Raw genomic sequence first — 20,935 nt, 5'->3', positions numbered from 1 at the left:
GTGCTTAGTACGATCATGGAACTTTGGGTTCTTGGCCAACTTTATTGCAGAGGTGTTATCAATCATGAGTGGAGTTGATTGTATTTGTTTTACCTGCAAGTCTTCAAGAATTTTCCTGAGCCACACAATTTCTTTCGTTGCTTCAGCTGCTGCCACATATTCTGCTTCTGTTGTGGAATCTGCTGGTACTGATTGTTTGCGTGATCTCCAGGAGACAGCTCCTGATCCAAGACTCATAGCATATCCTGAAGTAGATACCCCAGTTTCTTTGTCTCCATCGAAGTCTGAATCAGAGTATCCAATCAAGTTGAAGTCGTCCACCTGTGTATACTTGATTCCAAGGTCTTGAGTTCCCTTCAAGTACCTTAGAACTCTTTTTGCAGCAGACCAATGTCCCTCACAAGGCTTTTGCATAAACCTGGAGAGGATTCCAACAGCAAATGAAATGTCTGGTCTGGTAGTAGTGAGGTAGATGAGACTTCCTACAAGCTGTCTATACTTTGTTGCATCCTCAAATTCCTTTCCTTCAATAGATGTGAGCTTCAAGTTTTGTTCCATTGGAGTAGAAAGAGGATTGCACTCTGTCATGCCAAATCTGTTTAACAAATCTCCAATGTATTTCTTTTGAGAAAGAAATATGGACTTTGGATGTTGGGTTACTTCAATGCCAAGATAGTAATGAACATAGCCCAGATCAGTCATTTCAAAAAAATTTCCTAATTCTTTCTTTATGGATGCAATATAGCTTTCATTGTTCCCTGTCATTAAAAAATCATCTACATATACCACAAGATATACAACTGTTTTGCCAACTTTCTTGACAAATAAAGTTGCATCATCAAGATCAAAATGATTGAAGTTGAGTTTCAGAATATGCTCAGTTAGTTTTTCATACCAGGCTCGTGGTGCTTGTTTGAGGCCATACAAGGACTTCACAAGTTTGCATACTTTATGTTCATATCCTTTCACAGCAAATCCTTCAGGCTGGGACATAAAAACATTCTCTTTTAGATCTCCATTCAAGAATGCAGTTTTTACGTCCATTTGATGGACTTTCCAACCGTTCTGAGCAGCTAGTGCAAAGAGTGTCCAGATGGTGGCCCATTTTGCTATGGGGGCAAAAGTTTCCTCATAATCGACCCCTTCCTTCTGTGCAAAACCTTTTGCCACAAGCCTAGCTTTGTGCTTGTCAAGTGAGCCATCCGCTTTGTACTTGTTCTTGTAGACCCACTTGCAGCCAATTGGTTTGGTTCCAAATGGAGGATCAACCAGCTTTCAAGTGCCATTCTTTATGAGGACATCATACTCCTTCTGCATCGCTTCTTTCCATTCATCATGAGAAGCAGCTTCTTTGAAGGAAGTTGGTTCAAAATCTGTAGACAAGTTCAATTCACAATCATAAGTAACATCCATATCAACAGGTGAATTAGAGTTATCTACATCACCTCCATCTTGTCGGTTTGTATTTCTGGTTCCTGTTTTTCCAATTTCATCAGGATGAACACTTTCAAGTGTCTTTGTCAGCCACTTTGGGGGACCTTTCTGAGATGGTCCAGGCTGCTCTGTTGATTGAGTTGGGTCTGAATCAAGATTGAGTCTCCCAATTCTATCAATTACATCACTTAACGCATCATCCGTTGTTGGAGTGTCATGCAGGGGAGATTGTTCTTCAGAAGAAGAAGATTCCACATGTTGATCTAGTATAGGAATCCCCCCTTCAAGATGTGGAATCTGATTATCAAACTCTTGAAATGATTTCGGTTTTGTGAATCTATCCAAGCGATCAAGTTGCCGCTCAACAAAACTTTCAGATTTGGATGATTCAAGAAAAATGACATCTCTAGATAAAACAAACTTTTTATTTACTTCATCATAGAGGCAGTATGCTTTAGATGTGTTTGAATACCCCAGGAAGATACACTTACGACTTCTAGCACCAAGTTTGTTTCTATGTACCTTTGATATTAAAGCATAACAGGTGGAACCAAAGATCCTGAGATGTTTTACCGAAGGAACATGTCCATACCACAATTCATAAGGAGTTTTGTTTCTTATAGCACTAGATGGACATCTATTCTTTATATATGCAGCACATAGAACAGCATCAGCCCAAAACATTGTCTTTACATTTTTGAAGAAAAGCATGGATCGTACCATATTCAAGATTGTTCTGTTCATTCTTTCAGCTACACCATTCTGTTGAGGATTATAAGGCACAGTTGTTTGATGTTTGATCCCATGTTGGCAACGATAGTTTTCAAATTCATTTGATGTATATTCTTTTCCATTATCAGTGCGAATAGACCCAATATGAGATTGTGCATCATTTTCAATCCACTTATGAAAATTCTTGAATGTTTGAAAAGCATCAGATTTGTTCTTCAATAAATAAACCCAACACATTCTGGTGTAACCATCAATAAATGTCATGATATATTTATTTCCATTTGCAGAAGGAACAGGCATTGGACCACATAAATCTGAATGAATGAGTTCAAGCTTCCTATGTGCTCTTGAATGTGAATCATGAAAAGACTGTTTGCTATGCTTTCCTAGAATGCAAGCATCACATTGCTTATGTTTTCTAGGAATTGTAGGCAAACCAGCAACACCATTTTTCTTCAACAAGCGAAGACTATCATAGTTTAAATGTCCAAATCTAACATGCCATAATAAACTTGATGGAAGTGTACCTTCTTCATGATGAGAAATATATGAGAAATATTGTGCATGAGCAGGAGTTCCTTGCAGTTTAAGAAGTCTTTCTTCTTCTATACCCCTCATGACAAGTGAGTGGTCAGATGCCTTTCTTACCTCAAGCTTGCCATCAAACATATGAATGGAGTGACCTTGCTGGCGGATGTGGACCAGGGACAGCAAGTTTCTCTTGAGCTGTGGGAGATATAGAACATGGTCCAGAAGAAAGTCTGGAAGACCAGGCAGTTTAAGCCTGACTGTGCCAAGCCCTGATGGCTTGATTTTTGACTGATCTGCAAAGTATACTGCTCCATCAACATTGTAAGTGAAATCTTCAAAAAAATCTTTCCTATGAGTCATATGACAGGTTGCTCCTAAATCAAGCAACCAGTCATTTTTCGAAGAAGCAAGTGAAGCATTAAACAAGTCTTCATTTACTCCAATGTTACATTGTGTCTCAATATAGTGAGCGGATTCAGGTGCTTTACCTTTGTCTGTGTCATCAGTTTTACCTTTCTGCTGATTTCTTCTCTGCTCAATCTTGTCCCATGGTAGCTTGCATGTAGAAGCATCATGTGATCCATTTCGTTTGCAGCGAATGCAATGCAGATCTGCCTTTTCTGCTTGAGAATGTCTGCCCCCCCTGCCTCTGAAGTATCTTCCTCTTCCTCTTCGTCCACCTCTTCCTCTTGTAGAATCTTGAGCAGGATGCTTTTCTTTATGAGCAAGGCAAACAGTCTCTTCAGAAGATTCAGGGACTGTCTTCTTTCCAAAGGCTTTCTCTCTTTCAGCAAACTTTTTCACAAGAGACTCAAAGGTTATGTCTTTAAGATTTCCATTTGCTTGTAAAGACTCAAGATAATTGGAGTAGGTAGGATAGAGTGCTTTGAGAAAGGCAATAAGAGAGATATCCAGCTCAACCTTAGTGGATTTAATATCATGCATTATAGACTTTATTTCAGATGCAAGAGCAAGGGGATCATTATTTTTCAGTTCAAGAGTGAAGAGTTTAATCATGAGCTGAACAACTTCAAGTGCAGAATGTGAATCATAGAGTTCTTTCAGCTTTTGTAAAGCTTCAAAGGCAGTGGAATAGGATGAAATATGACGACTTACTTCTTCATTTACAGATGTTGCGATCAATGCATAGGCTTTGCTGTTCTTGTTTTCCCAAATGACTATTAGAATATATCTCTATATCTCTATTTAGTAATGCTCAGTCTTTTAGATGTTTCTATTCTTATTCTTTTAGCAGTTTCTTAGATGAAACTGTTTGTTCGATATTCTACATAGAAACCTGATGTTTCTATTCTTGTAAATATCTTTGTATTATCATTGAGCTGTTTGCTCCATGTGAATAAATTCATTCAACATTCTTTTATGGTATCAGAGCACAGGGATTTTTCGAAATAATTTTTCATAGTTTGAAAAATTCAGGAGTTCATTTCGAAACTGCTCTCAGGGTTTGTAGATTTCTTGATCAGCTATCCTCTTCATTTCTTTCTAAGGTCGAGCCCTCTGTAAGCCAGGTAGCCTTCACTGAGTCTTAGCTTCAGCTTTGCTCATTGTGATAAAAGCTTACAGTCGTCAATCTCGATACAGAAAGGGATTCTGCTTCTACATTATCTTTATTATGAGGAATTAACTTTGTGGCGATACTCGGGATCGTGAAATTCTCTTGAAATTAAATACGGCATTTTGAATCTGGGGACAGCAGTCGATTTGTAGGTTGAACAGTTTATCTGTGTTGAAGTCTTGTTTATTTTTTTTGGCCCGTGAATTCTCAGTCTCGTACCAGCGTTTTCAGTCAGTGAAGTATTGTGAATCGATAACCACGGGAACATAGCATCTTAGTATTTTTCTGTCACGATATCGCACGCATATCCGGTTATTTTCGTGGGAGCGGGATTCTGTTTTGGCTGGCGAATCCGGTTATTTGCTTTGAAGTTGTGGAACCTGTATTCAATCAAGCTCTCGTATATTGATTTCTAAAACCCTCACGGCTTCCAGCGTTTTGGTATCTGCGTTCTCGGCTTCGAGTGCTTCAAATTCTCGCCTCGGTATGCTCAAACCCATCCATTTTTCATGGTCAGCTATCTTAGAAATGCGTGGATGAACATTCAGTTAGTATATACCTCCCATATCTATGCTGTTTGATATTCGATTTAGAAGAAACTGTTTATCGATTTAATATTCCGCGGCACTGTGGACGTGAAGCCGGAACAAATTAAATCAGAGCTGCGACGTGAAGACGTGGGTTCTTTTCTTGTGGTGAGCCGTGAGCAATTAAACCGTGGCTGAAGACGTGGGTCCATTGTGAGCCGTAAAATCTGAAAATCATAACTGCTTTACCTTAGAACTGTGGACGTGAACCGTTGAAGCAGACGTGGGTTCATTTTTTATTTATTTTGTGAGCCGTAAAATCTTAAAATCATAACTGATATATCTTAGATCTGTGGAAGTGAAGCGTTGAAGCAGACGTGGGTCCCTTTCCTTGTCTCAATCTACGTATTTTTCAAACAGTTTTTGTCTGCCGGCAGTTGTTTTCCAGTCAGCAAATTTTTGTCCCATAGTGATCCTGACAGCCTCCAGTACAACTCAGATTTGAAGGAAAATTACCTGCTTATAGCCTGGACATTGCAGCAGTCAGACCTGTGCTTCCCTTAGGAAAAATCTCAGAACTGGACAGAGAAAGGAATCTCGAGCTTTATCTTATGATTTGGACCTGTTACATTCATTAAATTTCTGTCCTGTGGTATTTGCCTAAAGAAGGATACAGCTACAGCCGTATTGCTATTTTTTTAGACAGGGAGAGATATTTTTGCTGGGTAATTTTTTTTCCAGAACAAAATCTGTTTTGATTTACATCAGGATAAAGAGGCAGCTACAATTTTTTGTGTATCAGACTTCTGTATTTTCTTTAAGAAAATGGCCACGCTCACCAATTTGATGTTAGAAGGAAATCAACGCTTTAATGGCAGCAACTATAACATTTGGAAACAAAGACTGCTGACCATTTTTGAGTACAGGCGTCTTGATCAACTCATTTTGGGCAAAGAGCTTCGTCCAGGTACAGCCGGGACCGATCAAGATAAATTTGATGATAGAAATCGAGAGGCTGTTATGCTTCTCAAGCTCTCTGTCGCTGATGATCAGTTACCACAGATCCCTTCTGGCAAGACAGCTGCTGAAATCTGGCAACAGTTGAAAGAATTGCATGAGACATCCGATAAAAGCAGAGCTTTTTTTCTCAAAAATCAGTTGTTCTCCATCATGATGGATGAACATATGTCTTTACAGGAACATCTCAACAAAATTAAAGACATTTGAGATCAGCTCGACGCCATTGGTCGGACCATGGAGGAAGAAGATATGGTAGTCATTACCCTGAAGAGTCTACCAAAATCTTATGAACACTTCATTGAAACACTCAACATTACAACCACAAATGTTGATCTGAAGTTTTCAGATTTATGTACCAAACTTCTGCAGCAAGATAGGTGGAAACAGCAGTTTGGTAGTGGTACTGCATCAGTGCCCTTGGAGAATGCATTTGCTGCAAAATATCAGTCCTCTCAGTCTTTTCAGCAGAGAGGATCATCTCAGTCTTTTGATCCTAACAGGAAGAAGAGTGTACAGTGTAATTACTGTCACAAGTTCGGTCACATGAAGAAAGACTGCAGGCAGAGGATTGCTGCTGAACAAAAGAAACAGGGAGGGTCACATCAGACAGCGAATGTTGCAGAACATTCCGAGCAGACAGATTCTGCCTTTTACGCCTTTATGGCTAAAAGGTCTTCAGAACATGTTCCTTCCTCTGCATGGTACATTGATTCTGGTGCATCACGCCACTTCTCTCACAGGCGTGACTGGTTTATTGACTTTTCACCTTTCAGTGATTCAGTTGTATTTGGTGGAGGTGAAAAGTACACTGTTGCTGGCAGGGGTACAGTTCAAATTCAGTCTAGTGGACGCACGCTCATATTTCTAAATGTATACTATGTTCCTGGTATGGAGATTAATCTGCTCTCTGTCAGTCAGATTATGAGGAATTCTCCTCAGCTTGATGTTGTGTTCAGTGCACACAAGTGTTCCATCATTGACAGGGAGACCAGTCTGACAGTTGCTACTGGCCTCGAGGACCATGGTCTATACAGGCTACTTGACACCGGTGACTTTCCAGAAGTGGCACTAGCAGCTCGTGTCTCTCCCATCAGTACTCTATGGCATCAGCGATATGGGCATCTCAATATGCAGTATCTTTCTCAGCTCTCTCGGGAGGGACTTGTGTCAGGATTACCTGATATTCAGACTCAGCAGTTGGGGGTATGCAGCGCCTGTCAAGCAGGAAAGCAACATCGGTCGTCATTCAAAAATGGCGAATCTTGGCGCGCATCCCAGGTACTTCAGTTACTTCATGCTGATATTTGTGGTCCTATGAATACAGCTTCTATAACTGCTTGCAAATACTTTTTACTTATTGTAGATGACTTCAGTCGAAAGATGTGGGTGTATTTTTTAAAAAATAAATCTGATGCTCTTAGTACCTTTCAGAAGTTTAAAACTTTAGTTGAAAACGAATCTGGTTGTAATATCATGACCCTTAGGACCGACAATGGGGGGGAATTTTGTTCCTCAGCTTTTGCCAACTTCTGTGATATTCATGGCATCAAACGTCAATTCACCACACCTTACACTCCCCAGCAGAACAGTGTTGTCGAGCGTCGCAATCGCACGGTTGTTGAAATGGCTCGTTCCATGTTACAACACCGGAGTGTTCCAAACAAATTCTGGGCTGAAGCAGTATTTACTGCTGTTTACCTTCTTAACCGATCCCCTACTCAGGCTGTTAAAGGGAAGACTCCTGAAGAAGTGTGGTCTGGTCGTAAGCCTAAAATCAGTCATCTCAAAGTTTTTGGCTCAGTTGCATATGTTTGGATTCCATCTGCTAAGCGATCTAAGTTGGATTCCAAAAGTCAGAAACTCATGATGACAGGTTACAGTGATCATCACAAGGCTTATAGGCTGATAGATATAGCCACTGGTCGACTTAGCTTCAGTCGAGATGTAGTATTTGATGAAGACAGAGGATTCTTTCAGTCTTCTTCTTCTGAGCAGCGTTCTGAGGATCCGCCTCACAGTGTTCTTCTTCCAGTCAGTCCATCTGATGGGAGGGATGATGTAGCATCAAGATTTGATACTACTCTATCTGAGCTTCCTCCAGAAGCTAATCCCCCTCTTGCTGTCCCTATTGCTCTTGAGCCTGCCTCTCTTCCTCCTGATATTGGTCCCTCTAATCCTGATATTGGTTCTTCTTCTCTTCGGCCAAAATGGTGGGCTAAAACCATAGGTGATCTCCGGGATGATGAGCTCCTTGAAGGTAGAACTTCTAGGCATAAGAACAGACAACAGTCTACAGTCAATTTTGCTCTTATGGCTAACCTTCACAGTACTTTTGAGCCTCAAACATATTCAGAAGCTAAGGGTATATCTGAGTGGGAACAGGCTATGGAAGCAGAATTTCAGAGTCTTCAGAAGAATCACACATGGACTCTTTCTGATCTTCCTGCAGACAAAAAACCCATCGGCTGCAAATGGGTGTATAAAGTCAAATACAAAGCTGATGGAACCTTAGACAAGTATAAAGCTAGGCTTGTGGCTCGAGGATTTTCACAGCAGGAAGGCATCGACTATGAGGAGACTTTTGCTCCTACAGCCAAGATGAGTACTATCAGGCTTGTGCTTGCCCTAGCAGCTCAGTTCAATTGGAAAGTTCATCAGATGGATGTAAAAAGTGCTTTCCTAAATGGTGATCTCCAAGAAGAAGTCTACATGACGCAGCCTCCAGGATTCAAGGTTGCTGGTCAAGAACAGAAAGTGTGTCGGTTAGTTAAAGCAATCTATGGATTGAAACAAGCTCCTCGGGCTTGGTACATAAAAATTGATCAGTATCTGACAGATCAGGGTTTTCAGCGGAGTCCATCTGATGCAAACCTGTATATCAAGCATACTGATGATGATATCTTGTTTGTAGTTGTCTATGTGGATGATCTTATCATTACTGGCAGCTCTGCACATTTGATCCATGGGATCAAACAAGATCTATGCAGAACTTTTGAGATGACAGACTTGGGACTTCTTCATTACTGTCTGGGGGTTGAAGTGTGGCAGACTGAAAATCAGATCTTTCTTTCTCAGTCCAAGTATGCCAAAAATCTTGTGGAAAGGTTCAGAATGCAGGATTGCAAACCGGCCACGACTCCTATGGAACCAGGGCTCAAACTTTCAGCACAGTCATCCTCTCCTCTTGTGGATGAAACTTTATTCAGGCAATTAGTGGGCAGTCTCATCTATCTTACTGCTACCAGACCTGACATCAGTTTTGCAGTAAGCTACATTTCTCGCTTTATGTCAGCTCCTAAAGCTGATCATTGGATAGCAGCAAAGCGGGTGCTACAATATGTGCGTGGTACTTCTGATTATGGCCTCTTATATACTCACAGCTCCACTCCTATTCTCAGTGGCTACACTGACTCTGACTGGGCCGGTTCGGTTGATGACCGTAAATCTACAGCTGGGTATGTGTTTAGTCTAGGATCTGGAGCTGTTACTTGGACTAGTAAGAAGCAACAGGTAGTGGCTCTCTCCTCAACAGAAGCAGAGTATCGGGGAGCAGTTAAGGCCGCCTGTGAGGCAGTTTGGCTTCGTCGTATGCTTGCAGATATGCATGTTTTTCAGACAGGGCCTACTTCTTTGTTTTGTGATAATCAGGGAGTGCTCAAACTTGCCAAGAATCCTGTCTTTCATGAACGAACAAAGCATGTGGAAACTCACTGCCACTACATTCGACAGCTGGTTGAAGACGGCTCAGTTCAGTTGCACTATGTTCCCACCACAGAGCAGCCCGCCGATATTTTTACCAAGCCTCTTGGTCCTGATAAATTTGTAAAATTTCGCGGGTCTATTGGTGTTGTAAATAGATTGAGCATTAAGGGAGGGTATTAGAATATATCTCTATATCTCTATTTAGTAATGCTCAGTCTTTTAGATGTTTCTATTCTTATTCTTTTAGCAGTTTCTTAGATGAAACTGTTTGTTCGATATTCTACATAGAAACCTGATGTTTCTATTCTTGTAAATATCTTTGTTCTTTTAATGACAAGTTCTTTATCTGATGTAGGCTGCACAGGGTCTTTGTCTTCTTCTCCGACACACACTCCTTTCCACAACTCATTGTAGATGAGGGTGTGTTTTACCATCCGAGACCATTCAGAATAGTTCTCCTGGCCAGTGAGAACTATTCCGACCATAGAGATGATTGAATGCATTCTGTAAACAATACTTCTGCTTGATAAAAAAAACTTCCTTACAGCCTTATGCACTATATTTTCTACAAATCCCTCTAATGTGTGACAGAAGGCATCAGAATTTCATTGAAATATTATATCACTTTATGCTTCAATACAGCATTACCAAAAATAAAAAATTGTGCAATATCTCTATATCACCTCCACAAATGCTTTGATATATAAAATGCTCTGACTGATATGACTTTGAATGCTTTTGAAAACTGCTTATATAAACGCCTTGAATGATATATATAAGCTGCTCAATACAATTTGAACTACTAAACACGGTTTTGCTACCATACGCAGCAATGTTCACTCTACCATTCAAGTATCAATCATTGATAATAAAACAAATAGCTGCATTTTCCAGTTCAAAACCTTATCAAGAAACACAAGCAACAACACAAAATCGCGTTTCCATTGGAGACACTGCCTTCTGAAGGGGCCAGTATAACTCACTGCCCTTCACGGTCATTTACTTCTTTGGAGTTATTTCACACTTGTGTTGACATCGTCGAGGGTTATATACACAGAAACGGAGATCAAATGAATGGATACAGCGCGTATATTGAGGATGTCGAAGTCGCAATATCTCAGGCAGAGGCTTACCATAGTTCAGCTGCGCACCACGGTCTCATATCTCAGTCGTATGCTGAGTCGCCAGCGTTTTTGGGATGAGTCGCCAACGTTTTTGGGATGCCACAGTTCAGCTGCGCACCAATGCTTCACACAGCGTATGTGGAGTGGCCAGCACACAGCGTATGCGGAGAGACGCAGAATTTTTCAGTGAACAAAATATATCATAATTGAGAACTTTGAACTGAAATAGTATTCTAATAGCAGATTCTCAGGTTTTTAATTGTGCATTCGAGAATATAGATTTATATTGCATCATGAGCAAGTGAGATGCATTCACAACGCTGGTAGGAGTCAGCATGGATTCCTATACAGACCAGCACAAAAAAATGAAGGATGAGCAATGGCTCTCGCGCTCAGAAAATGAGTAATGACTCTCTGGCTAGGGCGCAAATACTGTGATGGTTTCATGCATGTCAAAGGGGCACAATGGCTTTTGCAAGTAGACTTGGAAGCCTGCTTAGAGCCAACGGCAGAGATAGTCGGAAGCGGAGCGGAATTCCACAACGTCCTCAATGAAATGTCACTGATGCGCAGAAAATTAAACAGTCAGAGCAGAGCAGCACTCAGGATGTCAGAGCAGAGCAGCGCTCAGGTATGAGCAGCTCTCAGAACAGCAGGAGTTACAACTATTTCTGGGACCTGTGCTCTGATACCATGTCAGGCCAGGGTAACTCCAGAATGAGCTGAAGAAAGAACTGATATATTATTCATTAGCTAACTATTATTTATATACATACATATGACGGATCAGTTCATCTTCTTGATGACTGTCCAGTTCACCCATCCATTTCGGATTAGGTGTCAACACAAGTGATAACAGGGAGTATTAATACTTCAATACTGAAGTCCTATGTAATACAGTCACATTATTATTAACTTTAATAAAGAGATATTAGGTATAAGTGATCATTAGTTAGTAAAATAATTAGGATAATTAGGTAGAACAGCTACCTAATTGAAGTAATTGAACGGATCTCCATTGTATCCAACCACTCCATTTGATAATAAATTTCATATTTTACATCTCTGGTGCATCGTGTATTCAGTTGTTTTACAAATCCAACACTCCCATTGCTCTTGATGTCTTTCCTTCTTAAAAGGCTTCCCACTGTTGTTTTGGAAGCAAACAAGCCACATAGATATCATTCCCCTACTAGATTGTATACCATCTTGAATTTATTCCGCAAAGAAAGGTACCAAATTATAATATGTCAATGCCTTTGATGCCATAACAAATTGTTGCTTGTATTGACAGCCATGTAAATATTGTTTTATCAATTGTCAAAGGAAGATTACTTTCCAAAAAAAATAGTTTCCTTAAATGAGAAATGATACCTTGTGAAGTTTCAAAATCAAATCTACTCTGACGTTCTTGACGGTGCTTTTGAACTATTTAGGCAAAGCTCAATCCTTTCTCTAAGTGGGCTGGACAGTCGCATCTCAACATGCTCTGCAGTTTGACACTATCCAAGTAACTCACTGGCTGTAGAAGCACCCATAGACTCATCAGTTTATTTTCTTTTTTACTTCAAGATACCAAGGTACACATTAAAACAGAGTGAACTGTTAGCAGGGTTTCTTCAGTAAAAACCAACTGAAGAAACTTCACCCACCAAGAGAACCCACTCTGTTCAAACTTCAAACTAGGCAGCCGTTTCAGGATTCCAGGTCGTTTGTCATATTGATCCATAGAATAAGCTGAGTTATATTTTCGACATGACCTAAGTCTGTATTTTGTACAGTGATGGAGATAACTGATTGCATCCCATCGGATCATTGGTTTAATTATCATGGAACCATGTGTGCACAGGACCCTAAACCTACATGGTAGAGTGGATGCCACCCTACTATATCTAACAATTTCATCAGCCACGAACGTAAAAAGTTTTCCAACATAACATGTTAGTATTGCATCTTAACTCTTCCTCGTCGTCTACTTTACAGATATCGTCAGTCACTTTACATACATCATCACTAAACGATAGATAAATTACACTGGCAAATTGTACCCCATGTTAACTGGGAGCAAATAAAGATTTAATGGCTTAAGCCGAGTGTGCTGCACCACTGCAATATGGATAAATTACACTGGGACAATGTAGCCCTATGTCAGTTGGGAGCAAATAAAGATTATGGCTTAAGCCGGGGATGCTGCGCCTAGTTAAGTTCATTTTATATGAAATACACCCGCGCATGGCACGTTATAACGACAAGTTGCGCAGATATGGATGTGCTTCAGGAGCCATGCCAATTGTCGACGGGGTTAAGAAAATCGAAAGCATCTCTTAAGTTAGATGTTTGAATTCGGTTTAATGGTTGGCTCAGTCCCCTTGCTCTTTCAATTTTTATTTTATTTTTTGGAGTGTATATGTGCGGATACAAAATAAATGCAAACGGCCAAATCAAAATAACAAAAGAAGAAACAGTGAAGCTACCTGATAGCGAGAGACGAGACTATCCATGGCCGCTACCTTGTACCCCTCTGCATATCTTAGATGTATGTAGCTCAGAGCACCCTTTCCCAGGCCCAATTAGATGTATGGAGCTCAGAGCACCCCTTCCCAGGCCCAATTAGATGTATGTAGCTTAGAGCACCCTCGGCCTGGGTCGCAAAAGCCCTCCCAATTGGAATTGTTTCAACCAATTTTAGGGCACCGAACGATATACCTTAAATAAATACCCATAATCCATCGAATTTTCACCGGTGACAGAAACCTACAATATCTACCAGATCAACCAATCGAGTGGGCCAATGATCAGGCGCTTACACGTCAGGGGTCAATCCTTACCCCTCTGCTTGTTTTCTGCATAATATCTTTGCGTTTGTGCTTCACTTCTTGCTCACCCTCCACGAAGAGAGACAAAGACACAGACGAAGCTGAGACGAAATGAGCGAGAGCCGCAAGACAGCGGAGTTGAGACGAAATAGAGAGCCACAGGCAGGGATAGTGGAAAGCAAAATTTTTGCCACTTTACTCTTTTATTTTTCTCACGGTTTGGTTAGTCAACACGTTACTCTTTTATTTTTCTCATGGTTTGGTTAGTCAACAATGAAGTCTATAGCGTGTATTTTATATTTCTGACTTTATAAAATATTTTTTATTTTTATTTTTTTTTTCAAATAGGTAATAGGTGAGAGTTATTCTGAACAGGTCAAATCTAATTGGCTACCACTATAAATCTAGACTACGTGCAATAAGCAATCAACACAATAACAGAAAATTTATGTCTCAACAAGAATCGAGACGTCCACTATAGAGTCGCCTACTCTTCTAGCAAAGACACAAAATATTATTATAATTGTGGGTTTCATCTTTCGAGTAAATCGAATTTTCAATTACCTTCGATTTATATTTACAACAACATTTTTGGTTTGTACAGCTCTCAAACCCCATTTTCTTTACTTATAGCTCTGTCTTTGTTTACCTAAAGAAATAGTTGGTATTTCTTTTTCATTTTCTTTTATTAATGGTTTTGTTTTTCTTAACATTAAGAAATAAGTTAATAACCTAGAATTCAAAAATATGAAGAACGGGCAAAAAAACTCAAAAGTATTTAACAAGAATGAAAGTCTTCATTTTATGGATTATCAACCGAGTAATTCCAAAGTATTTAAAAAAAATGAAAGTCTTCTTTTTATGGATTATCAACCGAGTAATTCCAAATTATTTAACAAGAATCAAAGTCTTCTTTTTATGGATTATCAATCGAAGTAACTCCAGATTTTTAAGTGAGGTGATTGTATTTGAATAATAATAATGAATAACTCTACATATGTAATTTATATACTATTATTAATTTAACAACTAAATTATAATAATTTTTTTCACAAAACAAATAATAATAATAATAATATAAATATAAATATATACAATAATAATATCTAAATATAAATATAAGCACAATAAAAATATATAATATTAATAAATAAACTTTCTCGATCTATAAAAAAATCATAATATTAAAATATAAATATATACAATAATATCTAAATATCAAAGTAAACATGATGAAAGTGTATGAAAGAACCAAAGAAGAAAGAAAATATTTAATGTATACGGGACAAATTGCTTCTTCATCTGCTTGATTTATTCTGCCCTTTCTCTGTGAAGCTTCACAATAAATGCTCTCAGCTTCTCAACAAACCCCTGGCTAAATAGATTATCCCAAGAGCTAGTTGCCAGTGTATCTTCATAGCTTTCCATGTTGTCTTTGAAGGGTTCGCATTCTAAAATGAAATGCTTTTTTCCAAAGGAACAAAAAATGCATACTCTTTCCTCCCGCACTTCTTTTGGCATTTTCCAACCCCCTGTTTCACAAGGGAGTTGATGAGAATTAGTCCTTAACTAAGCAATCAGAATTTTGGCTCTCTAAGAGATATTGGTCTCAATGTATGCTTTTGGTTGATGATTATGAGTAGGACTAAACACTTCAATATAATACTTTTTCTTTCTTCTTAATTCCTTATCCCATGTACTCTTGTGGAACTTATCCATAACTTATAATATTAGGAGGGGGGAGAAAATGGCAACCCATTTCAATCGATGATTGATAAATATAATAAAATGCATGTCTACTTGCAATTATTTTAATAATTCAATTAACTCTATTTAATCCTAACATGTCAAATAGATCATCTTATGAGTGAGTAATATACCTCGCGAGTAATATACCTCGCAATAATTGGATTGCGTTAATTCGTTCGTGAACCATTTTTACTGCATGGCTAAAGAAATTAATGTTAAAATGACTATTTTTTATAGGAGTAGTCTTTAACGCGACTTTTTGAAAGCCTTTCCGGCGATTTTTTCCGGTGAAAATCCGGCAGTAATTTATTGGAATCCAAGTTTGATAGCTAATTTCTGCACAATGAAACCGTCCCAGGGGTTTTTCAGGGTTTTCAGGGTGTTGAATCCGAATATGCAGTTAAAAAACCATTTTAACTGCAACAAATCATGATTTCATCTCAATTTCTTCCGACGGATTCAGTCACCGGAATCTCAAAAAGTCGCATTATAGACAACTCCTTTTTTAAAACCTATCATAATTCAGTTGTAGGACAACCATCTCTAGTTGCTAACCGCAAATGCAGGATTTTAATCCAAAATTCTACTGGTAATTTCGAGTGTTTTTTTTTAATGGTGGGAAAACTTATCATGATTGAGTTGTCAAATCAAGAATGAAGACAGTTATCTTTGACTACTATAAGCAAATATAGGCTGACTCATCACAATTATTTAAGGAAAACTTTGTCACGAATAACCCGCAAGTGGTTCATAAGGGGTAAGCTTTCACCCCTACCAAATGCTTCTGGGTCTTAGGTCGTTAATTTATTTCCTTAAATTCAAAGAAGATGGGCCAACCAAAAACAGCAATTTTAGGTCATACACTAGGCTCATCCAAATGTCTTTTACTATTCATTAGTTAGTAAAATATATTTATTTTCAAAAAAATAAATAACTAAAACTAAAACTAAAAGAAAAACCATAAAAATATTATAATAACAACATAAAAACTCTTCCTATAATGGAATGCGATACTTAGCTAGAAACGTAAAAAAAACAAAACCAAAAACACCCGAGATTCATTCTTTCTCCAATATTATAATAATATTTTTAATATTTTATATGAAACTATTTATATATTTTCAATAATTTTGCCCTTCAATCTTTTTGGCTTTAACAAAATTATAGCCATTTACACCTTATAGTGTTTACACAAGAATAAGTTGCTCAAAACAAATCTATAACAAAGTTGGTTTTGTTTTAATATGTAGTATTTTTAAATAAATTTTAGATAATATATTAATGTCATTTAAAAATTTATATAATTAAATATTTCTTAAGATTGTTATTATTGTTGATTGTAATTGTATATGTAAAAGAAATTGAAAAAACATCTTTATAAAGCATAACAACCCTAAATTGTATGTAGGGTAATGTTGAGAAAAAGTTGTACCAATGTAGGGTAATGTTGAGAGAAAGTTGTATCTCAACCATCGTTAAAAGTAGTCTATGGAAATAAAAAGTGTTTTTTAATAACTTTTATTAAATTTATTAGTGTGAAAATGGTTAACAAAGTTTTATTAAATGTTAAAAGAATTAGTTATGTCAAATACATAATAAATAAATAAATAAAAGAGGAAACAACATTGTCATTATTTGGTTTATAATTAAGCATTATATTTGAACATGATAGGATTGGAGAATATTAAAACACCAAATACAGTTGTTAGATCGATTTTATATCACGATCTAGATCAGTGTCTGAAAAAAAGGAGTTTTTCGTAGTTTGTTATACTCTTCCTCCAACATCTTATTAGCTTGTGCAATGAACAAATTTGGTCTGGGAAATTTTTCAATCATTGTTGTTTCTCTATGATAGACCAAACTAAACTAGGTGTACTTAGTTAGTTTCTTGTTCATGATCTAGTATGTCCATAGCACCACATGTATCCTCGCATTCCAATAATCTTGATTGATGGAACAAACTCCCATCAAGCCCCATTTCAATATCTTATCAGAGTCTTCAACAACCTCACTAGGTTGCAAATGGTAGGGACTACTAACGTGGTCTTCCACCATAATTTATTAAGTAAAGGTCGTAATAGTGCCATGCATGAAATGATTTCCATGATCAATTGGCAAATTCCTAGTACACTTGAACCTAGATATAATGTTTTCAATGATAATTCTTGTGGTTGTATTCATGCTACAATCCAAGGTTGGTGTCATCTCTTCCCCTCTTATAAAATAGTTAATTGTAGTGATGATGTATCAAGTACCTAAGTGCTTAGCTAATGCATTAATGAACCTAATAAAATATGCTACCCAGTTATCAATGGGATGAAATGTAACCACTATATGTGACAATAGCTCAGCTATCCTAGGATTATTTGATTTGTTGGTAGACATCACATCATTTAACATATTCGTTAGCATCTTCGAATACCATAGAGCACCACAATCATGCCTCAACAATTTTATTGTGGTGGTCTTTCCTCAATAATGACCTCCTACTACCTCGTTATGATTCTCCCATAGAATCCACATCAAATTTGTACAACTAACCTACCTCGTTAAATGGATGGTCGAGTATCGATGTGGGGAAACTCCATTATTGAGAAAAATGATGATGTCTAACACGTAGTTTGGGACTACCTCTATCCTAAATAAATCATAATCTAGTAATTGGTCATCTAGTATTTATTTGGATTGCCTTATCTCCACTCCAAAAAGGTCATTTGGCTTGACATTGGTCTACCTAAACTTCATTGTGATTTCAAAGTCAATACCTAAATAATAACAAACGCCTGTATATCCAACCTTTCGAAATAAGTTTATTCATTATTTACTTGAGTGAAAAATGGTTTGTAAAGAATTTAAAGAAACCTCCCTATAGGTAATGCTTGTATTTTTGCAATGAATACACCATTGCCAACCTTTCCCTATTGATAGAGGTGTAGTTGTGCTTGTCTTTTGATATTTTCATATTAGTGAAGTCTGTTGTGTGATTTGGATTTCCCTCCATATCCTACACTAATATGGCCCCCGAGGTAATGCCCAAGGCATTACCACATATGTGAAGCTCAATAATATAATCTAGGAAAATTAATATTGGTGCACTCACTAGCTTCTCCTTTAAAATGTCCAGGGATGTTTCACGTGTTTTAATCCAAACAAATTCCTCAATATTCTTTAGTAAACACTTTAATGGTGTTACATTAGATGCATTCCTCTCAATAATATTTTATCGATACCCCAAGTGGCTTAGAGTTGACCTCGGTGTATGATATTAATTGGTGCTTCAAAATTGACAATCACCATTATTGTCTGTATTATCTTCCGGATACATCGCATTAGATTTCCTTCTGATCGACGTTTCGAACCAGCAACGATGGTTCATCTTCAGGATCTGAGATGCACCAATACCCCATCTTTGCAGACAATGTGACCTAATAACATGCCAAATGGTGTGCATAATATGCGCTTTTCAAGGTTTATATAGATTTGTAGCTTTCAACAGCTTTATAACACTAGTTGCAACATCACAATGTGATCCTTTCATAAAGTATACATAGCCCAATCATCCAACTACACATATAGGAACTTGTGTGTGAATTTTATGAAGGTTATTATTACTATCATAGAAAACACTACCATGATGTTCTTTAGCCCAAATGGCATTACATTGTAAGCATAGGAAACCCACTCAATGGCAAAGGTTGTTTTAGTCTTGTCTTCTTTGGCTATCCACACTTAATGATATCCTAGGAAGTCATTAATGAATAATTAGGCCTTGTTTCGAACTAGTTGTAACACCTTGCTATTAAAAATGGTATGGAATAGGTCATAAACATAAGTAGCATTCTATCCCCACAAATCCACATAGACCATTGTGTCTTGCCCTACCTTCTTATCCTTAATGACTATTGCATTAATCCAATTTGACTCTTCTATTGGGAATCAATTAATCTATAAGCATTTCATCTATCTCCACTTTCAACATTTCTTTGATTCTTGGGTTCAACTTGTAGGGCCTTTTTTTGATAGGCATAACATCTAGTTTAAGTTATATCCACATCTCATCAATTCCCCTTTTAATTTTTTCATCCTAGTGAAACTTTGCTTGTGTTGGTGAGCCTTGCACACATACCTTGGTGGTTAATCCACTCTAGTATCAAACAAAAAATATTTTATTGACCTCACAATAAATTGTTGGAATATTTAGACAATTTAAATATTGATGATGAACCAGATATGATGGTTTGAAACATCGATAATACGATCAACTCTTATACGATGGATCTAGAAACAAATTCTACACACAAAAATAATCGCAGAAGTCTAAATTATGAAATCATAACCCTATACGGAAGGGAGAAAATTGAAGAAGTTCGTAATTTTGAACGACTCAAGTTACAAATTTCTAAGTGAAAGTTTGATCTTACTTTCTTAAAACGTTGTCGAGACTCCTTCGTCATTCCTGTGTTGACTAGCATCAATCACAACCTTAGGAACCCTAGAAATAATCATATTTTTCTCAAAGCCAGACAGGCATTAGTGCACTCATAAATCATAAAACCGTATTTATATTAGATTCATTATCCAAAAACGTTATTTAATTAGATATTATTTTAGCCAGCCAAATCAAACTTGCTTTGTGGGAAAGAATTGATGCTTCTTTTGCCCTTAAAACTCTAAAAATTGAAAAATTATCTAGCATTAAGCAATCCATAAAATTCAACATGCTAATAAATAAAACTTCAAGCTTCCTTAATGCTCAGCTTAATGCCATGAATAATCATATATCTAACTCTATGATCAACTCCTCACAAATATCAATATTAAATTATACCATTCAATATAATTTATCATCCACTAAACATTATAATTCATTAGTTACTAACCTCAAGGTGCACCTTGATTCCAACATTCCATCTGAAGCCACATCTAATACCAAATTATTTGACAATTGCATATCTGCAAATGAAATGTTGGGAGATAATAAGAACAATCGCTCTTCTAAGAAGAGTTTATCCTCAATAACATGTATACAGTCTACCAAAGATGCATTGATAAATAACGAAAACAACTGCGAGGACAATTTAAACTCAATAATACGTATAGAACCTACCAATGAATCGTTAATTAATAATGATTGCAGCTATACCTATGTCGAGAGTTTAAACTCAATCGTATCTGACTCATCAACTTTTAAAAATAAAATCGACTCTCATACATCCCTCACATGGTTGTCCAATTCTAACTCGTTGATTACCTCAAATAACATTACTTGTTCCCTTACACCGTTGGGTAACATTGATCCTCCTCACACTTTCGAGGATTCTCAAACCTAAACTTCGTTACCGAACACAAATTCTTCCACTAATAAATTAAATCGACCTTTATCTAATTCTCTCCATTCACATTCTTATACTACATTGTCGCTCAATTCCCAACTTTCTCCTGCAATAAAAAACAATTCCTCATGCCTCGATCCTATTGAATATAATCCCTCCATTATCATCAATCCACCCACCACCGTCATTTGTAACGATGATAGCCTTTCTAGTAAGCTTGTTTTCAATCTGTCTGACACCCAAATAGATGCACACACCCTCATTGAATTTTGTTATTACTCCTTACAACATTCCAATAGAAAAGATTATGTGTAACATTGAGTCCAATAGAAAAGATTATGTGTAACATTGAGTATGGTATTAAAGATTTATCAGTGAATTTTAAAGA

General features: G+C 37.4%; 1 protein-coding gene across 4 annotated transcripts in view; it reads right to left on the bottom strand.

Moving 5' to 3' along the window:
• The window catches only part of LOC149168737 (E3 SUMO-protein ligase SIZ1-like), a 415,166-nt gene extending 401,520 nt beyond the window's left edge, over positions 1–13,646 (bottom strand). For all 4 annotated transcript variants that reach the window (XM_089428401.1, XM_089428402.1, XM_089428403.1 and 1 more), the window contains exon 1: positions 13,121–13,646. In XM_089428401.1, the coding sequence (XP_089284527.1) occupies positions 13,121–13,147 (27 nt within the window). In that variant the 5' untranslated portion in view covers positions 13,148–13,646. The remainder of the gene's footprint in view (positions 1–13,120) is intronic.
• Between the last annotated feature and the right edge of the window lie 7,289 nt (positions 13,647–20,935).

This window comes from Pinus tabuliformis, chromosome 4_2 (genome assembly GCF_031772625.1).
Source record: "Pinus tabuliformis cultivar Carrire ecotype Pingquan chromosome 4_2, CPIR1, whole genome shotgun sequence".
In the NCBI taxonomy this organism is placed as follows: domain Eukaryota; kingdom Viridiplantae; phylum Streptophyta; class Pinopsida; order Pinales; family Pinaceae; genus Pinus; species Pinus tabuliformis.
This window is presented reverse-complemented; position numbering and strand designations above follow the sequence as displayed.